Genomic DNA, 24,349 nt, shown 5'->3' with positions numbered 1-24,349 from the left:
CTCAGTTGTTGAATGTTATGTTCATACAAATAATTTCACATGTTAAGTTTGCTGAAAATAAACGCAGTTGACAGTGAGCGGACGTTTCTTTTTTTGCTGTGTTTACGTCGAGGCACAACATTGGCTCACAGTGGTAAAAGAAGACTTTGCAAACCCACACTATTACTGTTGGATAGGGGGCAGTAGTGAATGGGTTTTACCATAGGTTTGATACTCAAACCACTTCAACCACCACTCCTGTCAAAACAGATTTGCATTTGGCTCATATGATCAGTGTAAAAGCAATATGGTTGAAATAAAGCATACCGGTAATTAGAGGTACTTCAATATCTGTCAATAAGGGGGTTAAACTCTATGTTAGCACAACTTCAGAACAGCACTACTTCATTTTAGGATGATGTTTTAACAATCTATGATGTAACAGTTGCACACAGCTTTCTATATCCAAATTGCAATGCTTGTGTTTTATTAAGTCTGTCAACCATGGCCTCTTTCAGTCCACACTGTAAAGAAGGGCTGATTTCCATAATCTTTGTCATTATGAAAGTTAAACGATATTATCTCAAGCGCTCTAACTTCCTGTTGCTACCACACAATGTCAAACTTACAGTAGTCGTCAGACACCAATATCAAACATTGTCACCAAAGCAAAATACGACCATTTAAAAACCGATAAAAAAGCAAAAACATTTTTTTCAATGTATTTTCAATACAATAGTATAATGCAAATGTACTATTTGTAAATGTACTAAATTAAAAAAAATATTTCACAACTCCCAGACAGTCACACGAGACATGCACAAGAACACTTTGCATAGCAAATGGACTACATTGTTCAGAACCTGTTGCTTTTCAAATCATGCAACCGGTTTAAGGGTGTTGCGGAACCAAAAGGCTTCTCTTCTTAAATATACTCTCAGTTATTTATACATTTATATACAAAGACATAGACCACCTTTAATTAAAAAATAAAACTTCATAGTAATAACTACTTTGTTACATAAAAATATGTTACTATAATCTGGCTATGGCCCTTGCTGTGGCAAGACAGGTGCAGCAGGTGGGAGGGGTTAGAGGTGTCAGTCACAGTGGCTAGAATTACCTGACTAAAACGGACACTAAAGCTCCAAGGCCTTAGGATAGTAGTAGCAGTTAAAATATATACTATGGCAAAAATGTTGCTATGCATTAGTCTACTTGGTTTTGGCCTTGCCGTTTCCCAATTACTCAAAGATAAAAAATACAACTCCAATTCATGTAATTGAAATGTATTGACGGATTTTCCTTTTCCATATCAACAACGCCAATTCTCTTGATGAAAGGCAGACACTTTGTCAATAGCACACATTTAAAAACAAACAGTCCCTAGTTGCTTCAAAGGGAATGTGCAGAAGAGGGTAGGTCTAAGATCTGAGGGGGAGGTAGCAGGCACACAGGGGTGGTACATAGCAAAAGGTCCTCGGCTTAAACTTACTGAGAAGCTCAATGGTATAGAAGCAGGCTGGCAGAATGGCAACAGCTGCCATGTTGGGACATATAAAAATTTAAAAAAGAATACAAAAATATTTTGTCACACACCAGACAGGTGCAATGAAATGTGTTATTTTCTGTGTTGTTTTTATAAACAGGAGAGTTGGATAATGGATTCTGTGGACTACTTGGTTCAATATGAGGACAATATCCTTAGACGATTGATTTAGTAATTTTTTTAGATTCGGAACCATCAAGACGATTCAAGTTAAGACGTCAAATGAGAATGGTCAACTTAGCTGGGTCTTGAACACAGACACAGTGATAATCTTACAGACGAATATGCCATCCAGACACTAAAATGGCCCCTTAAGTGCCAACTTGTCCTGAGGGACTGAGAAAGTCACATCTCCAAAAAGACACTTTCTTCTCTTGTCCGTTGAAAGACTGAACTATATCTGAACTATAGCTAGCAAGGTCCGCCATTGAATTACCTTCACCAAACTTATATAAAATAGAAACACTTAATGACATGTCAATTGGCAACTATTGGTTGAACAGTCTCTGGTAGGGTTGATGTAATCCATAAAATACCCCAGATCTACTGTATGTTCTTGCAGTAGAAAGATGGCGAACATGGCCGATATTCCAGCCTCCCCATACTGGCGTTGGAATGATGGAACACCGACAGACAAAGCCGAAAGACCAGTCGGGAAAGTCCTGTCTCATAGAATGCATATTGTATGGTTTTTAAGACGGCATTTTCAAGTGCAACTGACCTCATGCGTGATCCCTGCGTTTATGCATTATCTGAAGTGCATTTGTTTACATGCAGATAAGACTCGTACAAGCTAATGCCTATATTTTCTTTTTTTCTCTTAAGCATCACAAGTGCATTTTCGATAACTGCCTGGATGTAACGGAAAGAACCGTAAACGAACTTGCTCCACCACTGACATGTCAGTCCTGTCCTCCAACCTTCCCTACCACCACATCACCTCACAAAAAGCATGTGGCGAGGTCCCCACTAAACCAGGTGCCTCCAACTCTGGTCCTGGAGAGCATGTAGAATTCTATTCAAGCCCAGCACTAACACACCCGATTCAAATAATCAAGGTCCAGATTAAAGACAGTGATTAGCTGATTATTTGACAGGTGTATTAGTGCTGTGGTAGAACAGCCTGCTCCCCAGTTTCTCTCCTGGACCAGTCAGAGATCCATGCACTAGACTGTCCAAAACCTCCCACCTGACCTTTTATTTGCAGATGCTGTGGTTGCGTCAATCGCCAAGGAGGGGGAAACGAAGCAGGGCTCAACCCCACCTGTTCCACTTCAGTCTGGGGTCGTTCCAACCCCCTTCCCACCTCACTCCTCCGTATCCACTCCTGGGAGTGGTTACTTGAGGCGGTCGGAGCGGAAGGAGTCTTCCACGGCGGGGTCGGTCAGCATGAGGTCCCCGTCCAGCATGCCCAGCCCCTCAAGGGCCAGGGGGTCCATCCTGAGGGGGTCTTCCAGAGCAAAGGAGTCCATCTCAAACCCTGGCACGTGGGACAGGGCGCTGGCGATCTCCTTGGAAAGGCCCAACGAACTGTCTCCTGGTGAAGAAAGAAAAAAGGGCAAGTAATACATAATAATAAATGTGCCATTTAGCAGACGCTTTTATCCAAAGGGACTTTCAGTCATGTGTGCATACGTTTTCGAATGGGTGGCCCAAGCGGGAACCAAATCCACAACCCTTTACATTGTAAGTGCCATACTCTACCAACTGAGCCACTCAGGGTTAGTGTTAGTTGTAGTTATAATTATGTACTTGGAAAGCATTCCTCTCCGACAGGCGAGTAATAGCCGAAGTGGTAGCCCAGATCTCACCTGGGAGGATGATGTTAGGGACGTTGTGGCATCCCTCTCCCCCAAAGTTCTGGTTGTTAAGGTGCCGCCTATCCCCGGAGTCGTGGAGCTCCAGGAAGCCATGGTTGGGGTGGTAGGATTCCTCCTGGCCTTTTCCACCACTCCCACAGCCCAAGCCACCGTGGTTGAACGACAGGCTGTCTCCCGGAGTCTCCATGTTGAACTGAGACAAAACACCAAACGTGAATTCAGGCAGACAAATACAGTACAACAGAACTCCGCAATGAAAGCAGAGGTACAGTAGTCAATACAAATGAGCCTGAGAGAAATAAAGTGTCTGCAGAAATGGTATACCTGCTGGTTCTGTCTGGAGGCGATCTGCAGGCCCAGGTAGGGATCATCCAACAGAGAGTTTAACAGTAATGTGTCCTACAACACAAAACACAGGTACTTTAGTGTAAAGACAGAACAACACGTCATACCAAGTTATGTTGAATGACATCACCTACAACATGACTGTAGCAGTGAAGTGGAGCTTCATTGATGCGACATCCTACAGGCCAATTTCACTGTGGTCCCAATGTCACCGCCCTTCAGCACACTAAGACAGTCAGCTCTCTGGACTGCTATTAATAGAGACATTCAACAACAGAGCCCAGGATTCATTTCACCTCACTTGGGCATGACATCAGCGTTCCCTCTCAAGTTTCACACACCGCATTCTGCAGCTAAAAAAATTGTGTGCATGTTCAATGTCAGAAGGATGTTGTGAAACAATCTCCAGTGGCAAGTTATGGAACCAAGTTGAGACTTGAGTGAGCATTGGAAATGTATTGAGAAGCTATACAGGTCCAGGAAATGTGAAGCATCATGTAGGAAATTATTGAGCCACAGTTATAACAAGATGGCCTCTTGAATAGCCTAAGTTCTGTTTTGAATACAGTACCAGTCAAAAGTTTGGACACACCTACTCATTCAAGGGTTTTTCTATATTTTTTACTATTTTCTGCATTGTAGATAATAGTAAAGACATCAAAACTATGAAATAACACATATGGAATCATGTAGTAACTAAATAAAGTGTTAAACAAATCAAAATATATTTTATATTTGAGATTCTTCAAAGTAGCCACTCTTTGCCTTGATGACAGCTTTGTATTCTTTCAACCAGCTTCATGAGGTAGTCAACCTGGAATGCTTTTCCAACAGTCTGGAAGGAGTTCCCACATATGCTGAGCACTTGTTGGCTGCTTTTCCTTCACTCTGTAGTCCAACTCATTCCAAACCATCTCAATTGGGTTGGGTGATTGTGGAGGCCAGGTCATCTGATGTAGCACTCCATCACTCTCCTTCTTGGTCAAATAGCCCTTACACAGCCTGGAGGTGTGTTGGGTCATTGTCCTGTTGAAAAACAAATGATAGTCCCACTAAGCCCGAGCTGACAAGGTAAAAATCTGTCGTTCTACCAGAGCAAGGCAGTTAACCCACTGTTCCCCAGGCACCGAAGAAGTAGATGTCGATTATGGCAGCCTCCCACACCTCTCTGATTCAGAGGGGTTGGGTTAAATGCGTTAGACACATTTCAGTTGAATACATTCAGTTGTACAACTGACTAGGTATCCCCCTTTCCCTAAGCGCAAACCAGATCCGATGGCATATTGCTGCAGAATGCTGTGGTAGCCATGCTGGTTAAGTGTGCCTTGAAGCAACCCCACACCATCACACCTCCATACTTCACGGTGGGAACCACACATGCAGAGATCATCCGTTCACCTACTCTGCGTCTCACAATGAGACATCAGACCAAAGGACAGATTTCCACCGGTCTAATGTCCATTGCTCGTGTTTCTTGGCCCAAGCAAGTCTCTTCTTATTGGTGTCCTTTATTAGTTGTTTCTTTGCAGAAATTCGACCATGAAGGCCTGATTCACGCAGTCTCCTCTTTACAGTTGATGCTGAGATGTGTCTGTTACTTGAACTCTGTGAGGTGCAATCTGAGGTGCAGTTAATTGCCGATTTCCGAGGTGCAGTTAACTCTAATGAACTTATCCTCTGCAGCAGAGGTAACTCTGGGTCTTCCTTTCCTGTGGCAGTCCTCATGAGAGCTAATTTCATCATATCGCTCAATGGTTTTTGCGACTGCACTTGAAGAAACTTTAAAAGTTCTTGAAATGTTCTGGATTGACTGAACTTCATGTATTAAAGTAATGATAGACTGTCGTTTCTCTTTGCTTATTTGAGCTGTTCTTGCCATAATATGGACTTGGTCTTTTACCAAATAGGGCTATCTTCTTTATACCACCCCTACCTTGTCAACACAACTGATTGGCTCAAACGCATTAAGGAAATAAATTCCACAAATTAACTTTTAACAAATTGAAATGCATTCCAGGTGACTACCTCATGAAGCTAGTTGAGAGAATGCCGAGAGTGTGTAAAGCTGTAATCAAGGCAAAGAGCGGCTACTTTGAAGATTCTCAAATGTAAAATATATTTTGATTTGTTTAACACTTTTTTGGTTACTACTTGATTCCATGTGTGTTATTTCATGGTTTTGAGGTATTCACTATTATTCTACAATGTAGAAAACAGTAAAAATAAAGAAAAACCCTGGAATGAGTAGGTCTCCAAACTTTTGACTTGTACTGTATATCCCATAACAGCAGAGTAATGTGTCAAGTGTAATGAGATGATATTATACTATTTGATACTTGAGGATGTCACACACTAAGAGGCTGAACAGTGATCAATTTGCATGGCCAAATTTATAAATAAATTAACTGATTACACAAATATACAATACAAAATAGTGAGCTAATTCTAGCTAGATGACAGAGTAAACTCTTTAAAAAAATATGTCCTGGTGTGCCCAGAAGCCATCAGGCTGTCACTGGTTATGGTCTTGATAATAGCTGTACAGATGATTACATCATCCGGATCATTCTATTGACCTCAGTTTCTATCACAACCAACGTTTACAACATTGCGCTTGCTTTAAAAACACCATGCGTTTACAAAGACATCAAGCCATGGTGGCAGTCATGCCCCTCTGCCCCAGAGAGGTGAGGTAGGTTAACCGTGACGGACCGATAGTAGGAGGACATAGAGGAAATTGTGGCTTTATTGGGCCAATTGGCGGCAGTGTGTTGTGTGTATGGGCTGGCACTGACTCCACTCACGTTGTAGAGGCCCAGGTCTGTGGCCAGAGAGTGGCTGATGTGTTGCAGCTGGGGCAGACTTCCCTGCTGCCTTTGCTGCTCCATCTGCTGCTGTTGGTCTTGCTGGTCCTGTTGTTGCTGCTGCTGCTGCTGCTGCTGTTGATGTTGGGTAGACTGCGGGTCTTGCGTTTGCAGGCACTGAGAGTTCTGGCCCTGCTCACCCTGCTTCTCAATTTTGACCGACACCCTATGCTGCTGCTGCAGGTGCTGCATCTGGGCATTGCGCAGGTTCTGCAGGTGCAGCTGCTGGAGGGCCTGCTGAGACTGGGCACATTGCTGCTGGTGCAGCTGGTGTTGCAAATGCAGCTGATGGTGTTGGTGTTGATGCTGTTGTTGATTTTGTTGTTGCAGTACCACGGACGACTGGGAGAGCTGCTGTCCTACCTGAGAGGCCTGCTGGGGCTGATGGGATGCTGGAGGACCTGGCTGATGAAGCTGCTGCTGGCTAAAGGGGTAGGGAGGGAGCCTCTGGTCCATGGGGAGTTTGCTGGTGTCCAGAGGGACACCCTGGGAGGAGATAAACACATTGATTGGAAATGGAATACAAACTCAATTGGCATGCAGGTCGGCCAATGTTATGGTGCCTTGTAGGCTTGGGCGGTTTACAGTATAAACTATATATACACCAGGGTATTTTGAAATACTCATGGTATGATTTCAATACCGTCAAAAGAATTGGGCAATTTTTCTCAGCAATTTGAATATATATATATATATTTATTTTTTTAATACCTACAGTCAACTTGTGCACTAGGTTAATAGATAAAGCAGCATTAACTACCCTTGCATGCTGACGAAAATGGCAGTTTAGTTAACCAACAGTATTTCAATCTACTCGATTCATCATAATTAGGAGTACAGCGCCATCTCCCATTCCTGGATTGATGTACGTTTTCCGAGCCATATCTCGCGCCGGCTCCGGGGTGTCCACATTCTAGCATAGCACAGTTCCAACCAGAAAGAGAAGTAATTAACGTCTAGTCAGGTTCTTTTGTCTAACTAAGTGGCTAGCTTGCAAGATCAATCTTCTTGGTTACAGCAGAGACAAATCCCCTCCTGGATCAAGATCCCTGACGTCTACTATTTGTTTTGTGTGTGCAGCACAGGAACGGTATGAACATCTGGATACCGCCCAACCCCAGGGCAGTGCTTATTCTGGCCTGTGATTAAATCATGGTAAAAGGAGAATGTAGGTAGACATTACCTGTGTTATGGAGGACAAGTTAGGAGAGATGGTGGGGGAGAACTGTTTGGAGTGGTGCCGGCGAGTCTCCCCTCCCATGGGTAGGATCAGAGGGGAGAGCTGAGCTCGTCTCCGTGGCAACGTGCTGAGAGGCGACTGCCCCTGGCTAGTTAGCAGTGGCGAATAAGAGGAGCACGAGCCGGACCCTCCCACCCCGCTACTGTAACTAGGGTTACTGGATGCGGTGTGGAGGGACTGGCCACTCAGGGAGGAGTTGCTGAGGGAGGAGTGCAGGGATTGGTTGCTCAGGGAAGACTGGAGGGAGGGGGAGGAGCTAAGGGAGGACTGCAGGGAAGGGTTGCTAAGTGACGAGTGCAAGGAGGTGGAGCTGAGGGAGTTGGGGAAGGAGTGGCTGCTGAGAGATGATTGGATGTTGGGGTTGCTTAGCGAGGACTGCAGGGAGGGGTTACTGAGAGTGCCCTGAAGAGATGCCAGGAGACCTGTTCAAATAAACAAGACCGATAAACAGATTTGAATATAGAGCTACATAAAATAATACACACACATTGAGTCCTGGTGTGAAAAGTTGTGGTAATGCGTACATAATAGACTGAACAAAAATATAAACGCAACATGTAAAGTATTGGTCCCATGTTTCATGAGCTGAAATAAAAGATCACAGAAATGTTCCATATGCACAAAAAGCTTCTCTCTCAAATTTGCACACAAATTTGTTTGCCATTGAAAAGGAGTGGAACAAAATAGTACAGGCCACAATCAACAGCCTGATCAACTCTATGCGAAGGAGATGTGGGGAAATGGTGGTCACACCGGATACTGACTGGGTTCTGTTCCACGCCCCTACCTTTCTTTAAGGTACTGTATCTGTGAGGAACAGAAGCATATCTGTATTCCCAGTCATGTGAAATCCATTGATTAGGAATTTATTTCAATTGACTGGTTTCCTTACATTTCAAATAACTAAAATCTTTGAAATTGTTGCATGTGGCGTTTATATTTGTATTCAGTGTAGAAGACTACAAACATCTAAAATTCAATGAAAATGTATTGCAACATTTCATCGTTTTAACATTTAATATGACAAACTGCAAACACAGTTTGTCTCCTGGCGATCATATCAGGAGGTACAACGCTAGCTCAGCTCAGGTGCATCTCAAGAGTCAAACTAGGTTTCCTTTCATCATCTCCTATCCTTAATTTGCACTGATGTGAAAGAACTAGAATAATACCAGCAAATATCTGGTAAGCATTCACCATACTGTTTTCTCAAGAGATGAGATGAGAAGAGCAAGCCACCTCAGACTATTGACATGCACCCTAGGCCTTGCCTCAAGACTGAAGTTAACATTTCCTGTGTGTGGTCGGCCAAATCACCTCAACACAGATAAGGTCAGTAGGGCCATATATATACATATCTGTTAAATTTCTTGCCTGATTGCGTTAGTTATTTTTACACAAATTCCGTTGAGTTTTACAGGTCTCTGTTTACCCCGGTTTCTTTCAGGCTTTCACTCTACAAATTACACTTGAATTGAAAAACAACTAAATGAGATTTTAAGTCCACAACAATGCTTAAACCACATTAGGAGACCACTTTTGAGGTCTGGGAATTGTTTTTGAAATTTAGATTTTTGGGTGTAGTTACCCTTTAATTTGATTGCACACCTAGCAAGAGGCTGTTCAGCTGTGTTTTTGTTATGATAGTTTGCAAAACAAACACCCACTGGCCTGATGCAAATAATCATGATATCATTCTGCCAGGTAGGCATAGGCTTTGTTGTTAACATTTAATTTAGAAGGTTTTTGGGAAAGCCTTTCCATCTACCAGAAGACTGTTTTCATTAGCATCAACGCTAATAGCTACACAAAGTGGTAACTGCGCACACCGCACATACACAGATGGGGGAATTCTCATTGCCTCTTCAGAAAGTTGCAGGAAATACAAATCACTGATGCATTCTGTTCATGTCTTATGATAAACCTGGGCTAATTAATAAATGTTCAATACATTTAGTTGACTCCCTACTAAGATCTATAAAAAAAAATTATATTGTTGAATTCCGCTTTATCTGGATTCTCTGATTCTGTCCGCGTTCTCTGCATCAGGGATTTTATAGGGCCCTAGGACAGCTACTTTTTCAGAATGCACAGCCCTGCACTTTACCTCCATTTTCTAAATACATCTTACCCACCTAAATGAATATTGGCCTGTCTCCCTCTTGCACCAACACCCACTAGCTTCCTCCGTTTGAGTCACAACTTAGACATTTTAACTAGTGTGACGGAAAGGGTTGTATTGTTCCTAGCATGCCTGCATGAGCACACACACTAACATACACTCAAGAGAGAAGTGCTGAAGATCAACATGGCACACACACACACTCCCTCAGCCTCTGTCCCACAGTCCCTCCCTGTACCTGGCGAGTGGCGGAAGGCGTTGCTGGCATTGATGCCCAGCTGGGTCAGGGTGGAGGCCAGGTTGCCCGTGCTGCTGCCCCCACTCAGGGACGAAGGGTAGCCCGGCTCGTCTGGGTCCAGCGGGGTGGGCAGCGGCGACGGGAAGTGCAGGCTGGAGAGGTCGGGCAGGGAGCCCCCCGTGTTCAGGGCTGAGGGAGCATGGGGGGTGCTGGACTGCTGATCAGGGGAGGGGAAGATACTGGAGGACGAGATGGAGAAACTATTTAGAAAGACAAGAGAAACCACAGTGGTGTCTCACATTCGTCAAGAATTAGACACTGGGGCGTGTGTGATTTCCAGACAGGATGACCTCAGCGTCCCAGAGCTAAACTGATCCACACCAAACAGCAGCCTCCAGACACACGCAGAGAGAGAGAGAGAGAGAACGACAGAGAGAAAAAGAACAGAATAGACCGAGAGGGGAGAAAGCGAGCGAGAGAATAAATTACAGAGGAGAGAGAACGAGAAAAAAAGAAAGAAATGGAGAGAGATAGAGAGCAAGTGAATGAGGAATAAATAAAGATTGGAACGTGTGTGTAGTGGACAATCTAAACCCCAGCTATGAGAGAAAGATAAAATAATGCGCAACGAAAGTCATGCTAGTCATGACGAAGAAGAGGAGGATAGACAGAGGATGAAAACGGAGGAAGATATTTAAAATGGATGTTTCAATGGAAAACAAATGGAGATTGAGCTTGAGGCTTTTACATCAACAGAAAGTGTTCAACAGAAAATCAGCCATGCATTCATATGTCATACCTGAGGGCACACGCTAGCCATAGTACAATACTATGTCTCCTATCAGACTCCCCTCAATATATTGCTGCTTCACATTAAATTAAACAAATTACCTTAATGTAAGCAGCAACAACAAATTCCATTAGTTCTAAATGAATGCACAACATCGCAGGTTTTTAATAACTGTGTGTCTGCAATGAAACAAATTACTGTAGATAATTAATTGTGTGAAAACTTCTAGAGCCACAGACATTTTCACATAAGTTATTCTGTCCTGTGAGAAAAGCTGTAGAAATGACTTGGATGTGTTTTAGAAGGATTTACTTACTTGATACCGGGAACTTCACAGGACTTGGGTCGAGAAGACAGCAGGGGCAACTTCTTGGTGTCCCAGGGCTTGAGCAGTTTGCCCTGATCCAGAATGTTATCCTCAATGGGGGGAACTGGGTACGGAAACACTGTGGATGACAAACAACATGATCACAAATCAAAGTCTCCTAGTCATAAGCATTTCTTTCCATTGTCAAGATTATTTGTGGTGTGTTTAAAGTAGGACCGAATTGTTAGTGTACAGCGAGTGTGACTGTTAGACTCACTTCTTCTCCCCTCTCCTTCACTCTGACCTAGAGGAGCACAGAGAGATACAAGTCAGAGTACTGAGGCAAACTGGGAATGGGCTTAAGGCACAATCACACTTAAACAATTATAACAATATGGTAATTTAGCAGACACTTATCTCAGTGGGAAACCCTCAACTCCCACTCCGATGTGTTAACTAAACACATATGCTGTTGGTTTAGTCTTTAGTGAGTCCTCACCAGTGAGTCTGCCCTGAAGGGTGAGTGTGTGTCCAGCGTTGAAGAGGTCTCCTGCAGGGGGGTTCATCACACTGGTGTGGAGGGCAGAGTCTGAGTTGGTCCTGCATAGACAAAAAGCATTAGGAGAGGAGAAAGATATATCCAGGAGGTCTCTTTCCATTGCCACATCAACCCACATACACATTCACCAAACAGGAACCAACTACTCAAGTCAATCCATGACTCATTAGAAAAGTCCTCCGGTAACCACATCATGACAATCACCACCTTACTTTTGCTTCTGCTCAGCCACAAACTAACTCCATCCATGATATATTGGAACTCAGTCTTAAATATCAATTCATTCAATATAAAAAGGAAAAACTCATTCAATATACAAGCTCTTGGAAGATCTTTGAATGGTCATATCTTGCACTGGCACAATCGTCTGTTAATGTCTGCCCCAGGACAGTGAGTTGATGCCCTATGTTGAGGGGGAGAAGAGAAGATAGATGGAGAGGGTGGGATTCACCTGTTGAGTGCCATGGTGGGGAGGCGAAACAACTGGCTTTTGTCTCCTGGGAAGTTGCCCGAACAGTTCCTTTTGTGATCAACAACAAAAATGGCCGTTATTCTCCAGAGAAGGATTAAAAGAGAGAAAAAAAGAGAGTGAAGGCTTGGGACGAACGGCTAGCATAAGAGACGCAGAGATAGAGGGAGGAAGAGAGGGATACTGACAATCTACAGAACACATGGCCCATCCATAGATGCTTTTTTGGGATACAGAGAATATTGAGTGAATTGAGTGCATTTGTGGGTGTGTGTTACTGCATGCTCATGTGCACAAATATATGCATTCACAAGAGTGAGCTTGCGCTCATGCGTGTGTGCTCATGTGCTTCTGTAAGACTGGCTATTATGAAAGAGGTTCTTAAATTCTCTGCTAAACCGGGGTCTCGCAGCGATCGGTTCAAGTCAGTTGAATTTACGAAGATGTTTATCAGTGTTTCCAGCCCCAGTGCTGATCTGGAAAGAATCGGACAGACGTGTGCCAAATCCACCACAAACAAACTTCAGGAGCAGCTCCCTCCATTCACCTGATTGATGGAGGCTATTTCCCAAAGCGCAGCATCCAAGCGAGCAGGGATGAGAAACGCTGGTTTAGAGCGGCCTTCATTTCATTCATGCATCAACGCTGCTTTATAAGTCATCTCGACATGCCTTTATTTTTTCAGACAATAAGATAAACAATGGAACTGTTGGGAGGTGTGTAAGAGTCATATAATTTCATGTCAAAGCCAGTTTCCCTTTCTCAAAGAGTTTGTCCTTTTCCATTTAGCAGAGAAAGAAAGAAAAGAAAAAGAAAAAAGAGGACTGGCAAGAAGGAAAAGAGGTGGGAGTTTCTTTCCAAAACTTGAAGAAAAAAAGAGTGTAAGTGTATTCGTATGCCAGAAAAAAGGGAGGAAAGTGAAGAAAATAAAACTAAAAGTTCTGAAAAGCAACTAAATTCAAGGCTATGAAGGAAAGCTAAAATCAGGCGTCTTGTTAGTCAGTCCCAATCGCGTTAGCATGCATTGTTACCGTGAGACCAAGCTATAATGCTGCAGAGAAAAACTACTAAGCAAAATACATAAAAATAAAACAGGCTCCCTGAGGACACCCATGTCTCTGCAGATTGGGGTCCACTCCAGATCATTACCTTCTCCAACTGGTGTCCGGAGGCGGGGACAGATAGGCTGAGTTGTACGGAGAGCTGTCCACCTGAGGAGCACACAAGTCAAGGCAACAACTAAATTGTTACACTTTTTACTCTTCTCATCCACAATCAGAGATTAACAACCAGGGATTTGGTCAGTAATATAATATATCAGGGTTATGGTCAATAATATATCATCAAAGCAGTTCTTTGCCAAAGTAGAGCAAAACTCTGGATTAGCTCCTAGATTGTGCAACAAGGTCTGACGATGTTCTGGTCTCAGATGTATTGTGAAGGATACTTGTTTCCTGTAGGGGCGCACTGGGGAGATGAAGCGTCTGTCCCTCTGGACCCGCTCTACCAGGCCGTGGTGCCGTGTGGAGCGACTGGAGTCCAGGTTAGAGTGGAACAAACCCTAAGAGAGGGGGACCGATGATGGAAATAAGTAGGAGAAGCGAGAAACATAAAGGGAAAGAGCATAAAGAGGGGTGCAAGAGAAGAGGGAGAGACGCCATGGTGTTTATATTGGTGTCAAGTGATTGTATGGATAGATTTTTAGGCTATATATTAAATGTGGACCCACACACACACACTGAGGATAAAAAAAGGTGAACCTCTCTCACCTGAAAGTCGCCTGGGTTCCTGCCGATCTGATTAACGTTGGGTAGGGAGCCCCCATAGTACGGGCCCTGGGTTCTAGCCAGACGCACTTTCTGAGCCTGGATCTGGAGAACAAAGAGGAGATGAAGATTTTATGAATACCTAATGTCTTTTGTAAGACAAACTGCAATACTTGTGCCCTTGACATACTTCACTGCTGGATTGCTGCATAGCCTACACAGAGACAGAAGCCACATCAGTGGATTGAGATAATCAAGTGGGTAACAAGATCCTCAAGAGTTTGTTGTAGTGTGCTTTATCACCTGCAAAGCTGTGGTTGTCCTACGTCACGATAGAATGTTTGAAATGAGCTGGCCCGTTCTTTTAGTAAGACACTGTCTGGCCATTTTCATTAATGACAGCCAAACATCTTGGTGTCTTTTCAGACCTTGTTCTTTTGAGTAAAAGCTTGACATTTTATAAAATGTGCTGTCCTGCCTCTGACATCTTTCATGCAGTCTCTCAACCTTTAAAACAGACGGCAGTGAGTTCATCATTGTAAAAAATAAAAAATAAAGGACAATCATTCACAGGGAAAACCACAAGTATTGAGGAAAAGCTGTAAAAAAATAAGAACTTTGAAAACAGTCACAAAGCAACAATATCCCCACCAGCATATTGGATATCGCTAATAACACCCAGGAGTTGCCTAATACATTCCAAGTAGGACAAAACATTTCCAGTGAGGTGACAGTGAGAAAATACTGCTTTGTGTACCTCCCAAATGTGACATTGGCAGTGTAAAATATTATGACAGCAGAAGAATGAGACAAGGTCTTCATAGGACATAAGATTAAATCTGCCCTTACAAAGTTCCCTTCTAAAATGGATTCATATGAACCACTACTGTTCCAGCATACAGATAAGATAGGCCGACTGTGTCATATTTTACAAACCCATCTAAAAATGTCCAAAAGCCTTAAAGCTTGAATCCTTAATTGTGAAACTGCGATATTACAACAACAAAGAAGTTAACACAGTTTCTTTCCCCTCTGACATCATTGCACGAGCGATAGAACAGCAGAATATGTGATACAATTTTTACTATGATGGGTGACGCTCCTCACCTTTGCTTCGTCAACAAAATAAAAGCAATAACAACGGCCATGCGTTGTAGCGCTGTTTCCCCTGTGCGGATTCCATCTTTAAATCCCCTTTCTCTTTTGCAGGCGAAGACGATTTAAGTAGCTAGCGCTTTCAGTATTCATCACACTGATGACAATATGAATTCTCCACACATATACAGGTTGTACAACCAAACTGATTCATAAATACAATGAATGAATGGAAGTCGGTAAATCCATGGTAACGGATTTACACACTCAGATTTTTCACTTTAAAATGTATACAAATCAAATTTATTTATATAGCCCTTCATACATCAGCTGATGTCACAAAGTGCTGTACAGAAACCCAGCCTAAAACCCCAAACAGCAAGCAATGCAGGTGTAGAAGCACGGTGGCTAGGAAAAACTCCCTAGAAAGGCCAAAACCTTGGAAGAAACCTAGAGAGGAACCAGGCTATGAGCTATACCAAACAAAAAACATTGATTTATAAGTTTAACAACCCATAGAACTCTATTCACAAGTACTACTTTTAACAATTTCCACTGAGCATTTTACAAAAGTACATTTACAGGATGGGGGTCCTAAGTCTGAAAACAAATAAAACTGAGTGAGAATTTACCATAATTCTGTTACGAAACTTTGACCCTGTACAGTTTTTCCAGTAAAATGATTTTTTATTTACTATGTAAATTGTTCAAAGTAGTCATTGTGCATCGAATTGTATGGTTTGTTCAACTTTGAAATCAATGGTTTTTGTTTGGCATACATTTTAAAGTGAAGTATCAGCCTAATTCTGCATTACTCTACTCCATAGTTTGTGCCTTCTCTCTCACACACAGCACATCAGTTTCACAGCTTGCTCCGTCTCCATTTACCGGTAACCACATGCCTGCCTTGCTATTAGGCTGATTGGACCACCCTGACAAAAAGTATATTAGATGGGGAGGTTGTAAAGGACAGGACTCAAAGGAATTCCCAGAAACTACAGTGGTTGAGATGGCAAAGGGGAATTACCATGAATGAAGAAAGTGGGGTGCTATGAGGGGTTTGGATGAGTCAGTGTAAGACTTGAGCCCTTGAATGTGCTGCCCAACAATGCAATTTAGGAGGGTGAGTCGTAACTGAATTTGACTTGCCCGCTCTTCTCTATTCCTCCCACCCAGTCTGCATCACATTCACCTCAAAATGTATAGGATATTCATAGAGGTGGGGAATTCTGGCCATTATCATGTTTCTAAAATATTGAATGTTCAAAAAAATATGTTGAATTCATTAATAACCAAATTAATAATTAGTATCTGTTTGAAAAGCAGTTCAAACTTTATTCACTTCAAATTGAAAGATCCTTAGAATGAAATCTGGGGTGTATGTATTATGTCTTGCAACGGAAACACGTTAAAGAATCAAACTTACACAAACAGAGCAAACTATTAAAAACGGCGAGGGACCTACCTGAATTTGTCCAATAAACTAGTTTTCGTTGAACAAAAATGTATGTTTGGAGTAAACGGTTAACGTTGCTAAACGTTTTGGAACAGAATCGGTGTACTTACTACAGCAGTGGAGTTCCTATAAACACACAATTTTGTGAATGTTAAACTCAGTGGGAAAATAATGGAGTGGGTTTCAGTTATGCCAAGAGATTGCAATCTGTTCTGCTGTGGTGGTTGACAGCAACCACTATGTGCCACTTCACTTGATGCACCGCCTGTCTGACCAACTAGCTAGCTAAGCACTGAAAAACTAACGTTAAGCCAAAACATGGCTGGTAACTAACGTTATCAACCAGTCACACAGTTCAGCAGGTTTGAAAATGTATTAAAACTGTTAGTTACAATATATCGTTAACATTAGCTTGCTAAGTAGTTAGTGAGCTAACGTTAAGTAACGTAACGAACTAGTTAACATTAGCTACTGAATTTGAAATACTACTTAGCCACATATGGCTAATTCAGGGCTAGCTAACTCGTTTATTTACGCTAACTTTAGTTAACTAGCTAGCTGGTTCGCATTACACTTTTGACAAGTTAGATAAGATAGCAATCAACATCGTAGTTAGCTAGTTAACGTTAGGTAGGTGAAATAACTAGAAGACATTCAAACTCCAACAGATAAAAGGCAAATCGTGGATAACGTTCATTCTTGGCTAGAGTTAGCGCGCTAAACTTATATTGGTTTATCATTTTCGTATTTTTTGTTTACCCTCTTGACAAGCCCCGGGCCTGTACTTACTCCAGCTTTCCTCTCCTGCCTCCCCCTCCGACTTACCCTGGTAGAGGTGATGTCCATCATAACCTCCTGAAAAGCGGCAGTCTCTTCAGCCTGACGTTGGGTATGTAGAGCTATTTTCTCGCTAAATTTTCGAGGGTTTGATGCCCCGGACCCAACACCCGAATTGGGTCCTGCTCCGGGTCCACAACCGCCTACATCCGTAGCAGACATCTTTGCCGAACGACTTCACGCAGTGGGATGATCTGACTTGGTCGTCACTAACGTTAGTTACTGTAGCCACAAAGTGATACGGGCTGCCTATTTCTACAATTTATCTTCTTAAAATGTGATTTTAAACCTAACATTAACACAGTAAACCTTAAGTGAAGACCAAAAAGCTATTTTTGTTTTCATGAATTTGTACGACAAATCATTTTGACTTTGTAGCTGTGGTAACTAGCTAGTCGAAACCATCTGACTTGGTGGGGGGAGGAGAAAGTGAGCGCCCAAGCCAATCTGGGGCATGTAGTTTATTTTATTTTTATGCAAGGCTAGGTCAACACAGAAATTACAGTACTGTGTAATGGATATTTTGGATATTGATTAAAAAACGTTAAATTGTTCCAAAATACAACTATTGTATTGGTTGATTTTCTCAAAATAAAAAGGCTGCATATTAACCTGATTATTCAGTAGTAAAATACACTGCCAGACTGGTTGTCTGATCACTATCATACTCATCACTAATCCTATCGCTCTCCAGGCGAAAAAGAAATAGGAAACATGTTCAATTATTTCAGATTACTTTTAATCAGTAAACCAGGTACAGATAAACAAGTGCTGATATAAAAGTGAACATAAAAACAAGAGCAGCCATTTCAATTATTCAAACTCAAGTTTTACAAGAGAATAGAGGATGAATTCAAAGCTCTCACCACATGGCAGTGAAATAAGGGCCTATATTTAGATCTCAATGTAAGGCTCTGACAAAGAGCAACCACTCCATGTATCTTTTTAAGCATTTAAAGTAGTAGCCAGCTGTATATGCTCTTATGTTTTTTTTAGGGGCTAGGCAGTCATACTACTGAACAAACAAATGTGTGTACAATTCAGGACACAGCTAGTTAGATTTCACAGCCAGCAAAACATTAGGTATGCTATAATATCAAACCAGGAGTTATATAATGCTCATATTACCTTTTTTTAAATCAGGTCATTTTGACCACATCACGGTATACAGAAAGCCATTTGTGAAGTATGTTATTGTTAATATAAAAAATATAGATACATTCAAATTCTCATATCTAAAATAGAAAATGTTATATGATGTTAATTTCAAAGCATGGCAGGATTAGCATATCCTTTTTTAAATCTGAATGAATAACATTCATCTACATATTAAAACTAAAAGAATCAAGTTTCCAGTGCAAGGCAAACCAGCATTCTCCCTGCACCTTAAGAAAACTTGTTTGAATTAATAACACGCTTGAGTATCTTTTGGTCTCATGCTGTAAACATTGTTTAATGCTTATCAGTCCAAATTGCATTCTCACGGCGCAAGACGAAATTTGTTTTTGTCTTAACTCCCAGAAGGGTTGTCAGTTTTTGATCGAATCAGACCCAAAAGATTGATCTACAGAATATTTACATTTTGATGAACAGCATCCCAGTGACCACTGCGAACCCAGTGAGAATCATGGCCACCTTGGGGATGCGGTTCTGCGGGGAGCTTAGCTCATGGGGCAGGATCTCCATGAAGGTGATATACATAAAGGTGCCAGACGCCAGGCCTTCTAAGGTGGACCTGGCCAGCTGGTGCTGGGGGGATGACTTGGTCTCGGTGAGGGCAATGCCCAGCCCAATGCCCATTGGGGACATGAGGGCAAAGAGCAGGAGGCAACCTACCACGGCTGCCCGCCGCAGCTTGCCCTGGGCCAGCTTTAGGGCTAGACTGAAAGAGATGATGCTCTTGTGGAGGAGTAGAGCAACACAGATCTCCAGCACCTCTTGACTGTCCTCCTGTAACCCCACAGCCAGGCCCTCGAACACTGAGTGCAGAGATAAGGAAAATACTAGAATGAAGGCCCGGATGGCCGAGGTAGAGTTAAAGTCCACATGGAAGTGGGCATCCTCTCCCCCTAATTCCTCCCTACCATGGGAGTGGTGGGAGTGTCTCCGGCCATCTCTGTCATGTGATTGGACGCTGGAGTCCACCAATAGTGCGCGTCTTTCTTCAGAGTGGCCCGCCGATCGGTCTTTGAGGGCCAAGACTATTTGCTCCAGCACCAGGACCAAGAAGAAGCCCATGGCTATGATAAACTCAGGTAGAGGGAACTGAAGCTGGAAGGGGTAGATAGACAGATAAGAGGATAACACACAGTTTATAACTTACTTGGAAGAACTAACAACCGCAAAGATAGCCTAATCAGTCAAATTAAGCTGACAAATGTAACATTAAAAAAAATCAATTAAAAAAAGGTGTCTGCGAACAGAAATTGATGACTCTACAATGACTCTCTCTAAGTCATTCATCTGTATTTTTCTCAGCATTCAAATTTGACAAAGATTAAAAATGTAATTCTGACATCAAGTAATACAGGGCAGGCCAAGATAACGCTGTACTTCCTAAATACTAATCAGATGTGAAATGACTAACAGAAGGGCAGAAACCAAAAAAAGACACCGCTAATGGGGACTTCCCCAAATTCTTACTGTGATGCCCAGGCTACTAAATGCTTCATTGATCCCAGATAGGTAGTCAGGCACCAGGTCCAGAAGGCAAGTAGCAAAGAACACTCCTCCAGCGAAGCAGCTCACCAAGCTCACTACCTTGTGACGCGTTTCTGTGGAATACAATAGACCCAACTCAGCCACAAATGTATCAGCCAGTCATGCAAGTTTATTGAATGGCTCTACAACAATGTCAATGTTTTAACCTGTTTGTCTTCATCTGGTCTCCATGGAAAAAATATACAGATTTGACAGACTACATCTGACAACATCCGGGAACAGATTACACAAAAGTGAGTAGGTATGTCTTCCTTTTACTAATTTATCTGCACTTTATTATTCAGCCCTGTGCAAAGTTATCAGATGTGCATGGAAGTTGAACCCACTTACATGCTACTGTCTTTACATGGATTTGGGGGTCTTTCTGTTTCATGTAGGGTTTGTGAAAGGAAGGAACACATAGGAGTCAACAAGTAAGTTTACACCCAGGACTTCCTTTCGGATAAATCCGTTTGAATTCAATCACTTTTTGACAGCATCCCTTTTGATTTAAACAAAACTTTCCTACATGTTTTCCCATGGAAGAAGTGGTCAGAAAGTGACTTTTTGGACCTCGATCCCAAAACATTCAGGAGATAAGTGCTAAAAATTGACCCATTTTGCATACCCCACCATACAATAAGACATCCATGTCTTCATCACTGGAAAAAATAAACGGTTGAGTTTGATGCCATTTAAAAGCTTACAAACAGGGTTATCAAACTACTTAATAATTTACTGAAAAATGTTTTTAATAAATATTATTTTACCTTAACATCAATTATCTAAAAAATAATCTTCATGGTCACATACATATAAAATATATTTTGATCTGTTTAACACTTTTTTGGTTACTACATGATTCCATATGTGTTATTTCATCGTTTTGATGTCTTCATTATTATTCTACAATGTAGAACATTTTAAAACTAAAGAAAAACCCTGGAATGAGTAGGTGTGTCCAAACTTTTGACTGGTACTGTATGTTGTAGCTTAGACCCTATTTTTACATCTGAGGTTTTTTGTGTTGTGCCTGCCATCGGTTGAGACGCAACATGCTCTTGAATACAGGGTGGGTGTCATTTCAATCATAGAAATATATTTCATAGAATGGACCTATCCCTTTAGACCTCTGTAATTTAGCTGGTACACCATTGACATTTTAATTTAAATGACATTTTTACTTCTAATTACTAACAAAGATTTCCGCTGGTCCACCCATTGTCGAATGTCAATTTAAAATGGTCATGTCTATTCTATGATCTATATTTCAATAGGTTTCCTATGGAGGATTGACAGTATAATATAAAACTATTGATATTCCCATCCAAGTCAACATTGTGTGTAATTGACATTTAAGAAAAAAAAATGTTTTAAAAACATGTTCATAAGCTTTTAAATATGTAAATCTCAACTGTTTATCTTTTCCAGTGATGAAGAGATGGATGTCTCATGGTATGGTGTGTATGCAAAATAGGTCAACCGAGTATTTTATCTCTTGACTATTTTGCCATTCAGGTCCAAAAAGTAACTTTCTGAGCACTTCTACAATGGGAAAGAAATGTAAGGAAGGTTAGGTTCTATTAAATTCAAAAGGAGTACTATCAAATTTTTATTTAATGCAAATGGATTTACCTTTAAATCACATTCTCAAAATTCATTCTGATCTAAAGTACCACTTACCTGGGTCTACATTGCACCTCCCTGCCCCCCTGACTAAGCACAAAGGGGCGAAGCCACAGACCAGTGTGATGGAGAAAAGAACAACCAGTGCTCCCAGCTTTACCTCCAGGCCAGGGACATAAGCTGGGTTCATCTGCACTTCAGATGGCCACCCGGAGAGGGCAACAGAAGATCCTTTTCTGAGAGCCATCTCTGCACTCCCTGCTTCTCTTTCACGCCTGAGTGAAACAGCAAAGAGTAGCTCTCAGACGCCCTCCATTGGCTTACAGTCGAATGGGGAGGGGTAGACCACCTGCATCAGAGAAGTTTGAGGAACATTTACCTACATTCAAATCAAGTCAATACAAATAAACGCAGTTTGACATTTATTGCATACATTTTTTCATAGTGCCCATGGTTTAGGGTGAGAGACTTCTGTGACAATGTCACATTGTAGCATCTGCTCTGGGATCTTGGCAAACAAATAACATGAATTCCCAGATACAGTATGTGAAAGGATAGAAACGTACAGTTTGTGAAGGAAAGGGGGGGCATAGAAAGTATGTGACTGATCTAACATCAGATAGATAACATTAAATTGCTTTACCGGGACTGTTATAATATCATGTACAGCTGTTTAGAAAGTTAAAAACTATCGCTAGTCCATAAAAAGTTTTCAACAATTTGACTAAACGTATAGCTTTCTGCCTATGGCATCTCTCACATTATAAATAGCAAGCAATAAATAATGTACTACCTTCTGTCGTATTCTCTCATAAAAGGACAGCCTTGGTGAGCAGCTTGTATTGGCACAGACTTAATAACAAGTGGAAAAAAGGCAGCAAAATTACATTACTGCTATGCCAAAAAACTGCACTCTGTACGGGAAGTGATGATTCAACTGATCAGAATGAGGCTGGGACGACCTCGAGGGAGGGGCATATCCCGGATTCATCAACGCTCAGTGAAATCTGATCTCAAGTCAGATCTGCGTTTTAGCTGTCGATAGTTCATCTCAAGATTGGGGGTCCGATAAACAGATAATTTATCAGTTGTTTCGGAGCAACTTCGAACTATCGCGGTCTATTCATTCGTGGACTTTTGATACAAGAAATTCTGTACATTGTATCACTTATTAAATCGTACACAATTGCAACAGATGAAGGATTGAGGGGACATCATGTGCCATCTCTAGACTTTGTATCAGTCCAGTAAATGTGCGAAATATGACAATGGCATGCGTTCCAGTACCACACCTCTGCTGCATTCCCTAACCTAGTAGGCTACATACTAGCTAAGCATTTACCGTCAGGCAATGTCATTTGGACGTCGTTTTTTCTGGTCCTGTCTGGACCAGTGGTATTTATATATATTTTTTTGCTGCGGTCCGGACTGGCCTTGATTTCAACGTCAACAGACGGCTATGATCGGTTTAGATTAGGTCTGGTCCAGGCTGGCGTTGATTTGGCTACATATATACTTCTATGATTGGTCCGACAGGGTGTTTGCCTTTCACGCCAAGAACCGAGTTTGTTGTTTGCTACACCGGTGTCAGAAATGGGATGACAGCCATGACAATGAAACATGACGAGTAGCCTAAGAAAAATGCTGGAATCTCCTACTATCCCCAAATTCCACTGATCCTGCTTTTAGATTTGTGGGAAGTACTATAGTGAACAAGTATAGGCCTACACTTACCAACCAAGCATTTACAGACGTTGATGTCTTTTTTTTATTTATTTTTTATAGTGCTCTGTATTGTACCCTACTTTACTCTAATGTACTCTACCTGTACTCTATTGAATAAAACTCCTGTACCGGGCCATACCGTACTGTGCTCTACTGTACTAAACTGCCGTACTCCAATGGGATGTTTAAACTTGTTAAACATACTGGCTGAGCGTACCACCCTCGTTAGAGCCTTGCGGTCAGCGACGGTGGAGTAGCCATACCAGGCAGTGATGCAGGGTCGAGTGTGTCAGGGACGGAGGAGGTGATGTGGTCTTTGACTAGCCTCAAAGCGTGAGTGCTACGGGTTGGGATGATAGTGAAGATCTTAAAGCAGGAGGGGATAACGGCCTAAGCTAGAGAGAGATGAAAATGTCCGAAAACACATCAGCTCTGAGGTTGCGGCTCGGGATGCCGTCTGGGCCGGCAGCCTTGCGAGGGTTAACACGTTTGAATGACTTACATATGTCCTCTGTGGCGACTTAAGCACGTAGCCCTCCTTGGGGCTCTCCTCGGCAGATCAGAGTCGTTAACGCTCGAAGTGTGAGAAAAAGGTGTTTACAGTGCCTTGCAAAAGTATTCATCCCCTTGGCGTTTTCCTATTTTGTTGCATTACATCCTGTAATTTAAATTGATTTAAATTTGGATTTCATGTAATGGACATACACAAAATAATCCAAATTGGTGAAGTGAAACGAAAAAAATAACTTGTTTCAAAAAATTACAACGGATAAGTGGTGCGTGCATATGTACAAACAGGTCAGGAACAAAGTTGTGAAGTACAGATCAGGGTTGGGTTATAAAAAATATCCGAAACTTTGAA

At 42.0% G+C, this 24,349-nt stretch overlaps 2 protein-coding genes across 2 annotated transcripts; both read right to left on the bottom strand.

Moving 5' to 3' along the window:
* Positions 1-443: 443 nt before the first annotated feature.
* LOC120048468 (CREB-regulated transcription coactivator 2-like) lies at positions 444-17,817 on the bottom strand. Its single transcript, XM_038994459.1, has 14 exons — positions 17,425-17,817; positions 14,052-14,153; positions 13,730-13,843; positions 13,432-13,493; positions 12,265-12,333; positions 11,754-11,854; positions 11,532-11,558; positions 11,264-11,393; positions 10,158-10,396; positions 7,741-8,219; positions 6,498-7,043; positions 3,673-3,747; positions 3,340-3,541; positions 444-3,065 (listed from the first exon to the last, which is right to left on the bottom strand). Exons 1-14 carry the CDS (start codon positions 17,596-17,598, stop codon positions 2,866-2,868), a joined length of 2,520 nt encoding a protein of 839 aa, XP_038850387.1. The 5' UTR covers positions 17,599-17,817; the 3' UTR covers positions 444-2,865.
* A 336-nt stretch (positions 17,818-18,153) lies between these two features.
* LOC120048467 (zinc transporter ZIP1-like) lies at positions 18,154-22,712 on the bottom strand. Its single transcript, XM_038994458.1, has 4 exons — positions 22,556-22,712; positions 21,820-22,111; positions 20,080-20,210; positions 18,154-19,707 (listed from the first exon to the last, which is right to left on the bottom strand). Exons 2-4 carry the CDS (start codon positions 22,007-22,009, stop codon positions 19,012-19,014), a joined length of 1,017 nt encoding a protein of 338 aa, XP_038850386.1. The 5' UTR covers positions 22,010-22,111; positions 22,556-22,712; the 3' UTR covers positions 18,154-19,011.
* Positions 22,713-24,349: the final 1,637 nt, after the last annotated feature.

Source organism: Salvelinus namaycush, chromosome 5, assembly GCF_016432855.1.
Source record: "Salvelinus namaycush isolate Seneca chromosome 5, SaNama_1.0, whole genome shotgun sequence".
NCBI classification, from domain to species: domain Eukaryota; kingdom Metazoa; phylum Chordata; class Actinopteri; order Salmoniformes; family Salmonidae; genus Salvelinus; species Salvelinus namaycush.
This window is presented reverse-complemented; position numbering and strand designations above follow the sequence as displayed.

Bases quoted from the DNA above. Each gene is read 5' to 3' on its own strand.
- LOC120048468 (XM_038994459.1), bottom strand. From the start codon at position 17,598: ATGTCTGCTACGGATGTAGGCGGTTGTGGACCCGGAGCAGGACCCAAT. The intron at 14,154-17,424 runs GTAAGTCGGAGG...TTTGTTCTCCAG, and splicing joins TGGACATCACCTCTACCAGG to ATCCAGGCTCAGAAAGTGCG. The intron at 3,748-6,497 runs GTGAGTGGAGTC...TTTGTGTTGTAG, and splicing joins CAGACCTGGGCCTCTACAAC to GACACATTACTGTTAAACTC.
- LOC120048467 (XM_038994458.1), bottom strand. From the start codon at position 22,009: ATGGCTCTCAGAAAAGGATCTTCTGTTGCCCTCTCCGGGTGGCCATCT. The intron at 20,211-21,819 runs GTAAGTGGTACT...TGTATTCCACAG, and splicing joins GAGGTGCAATGTAGACCCAG to AAACGCGTCACAAGGTAGTG. The intron at 19,708-20,079 runs GTAAGAATTTGG...TACCCCTTCCAG, and splicing joins TTAGTAGCCTGGGCATCACA to CTTCAGTTCCCTCTACCTGA.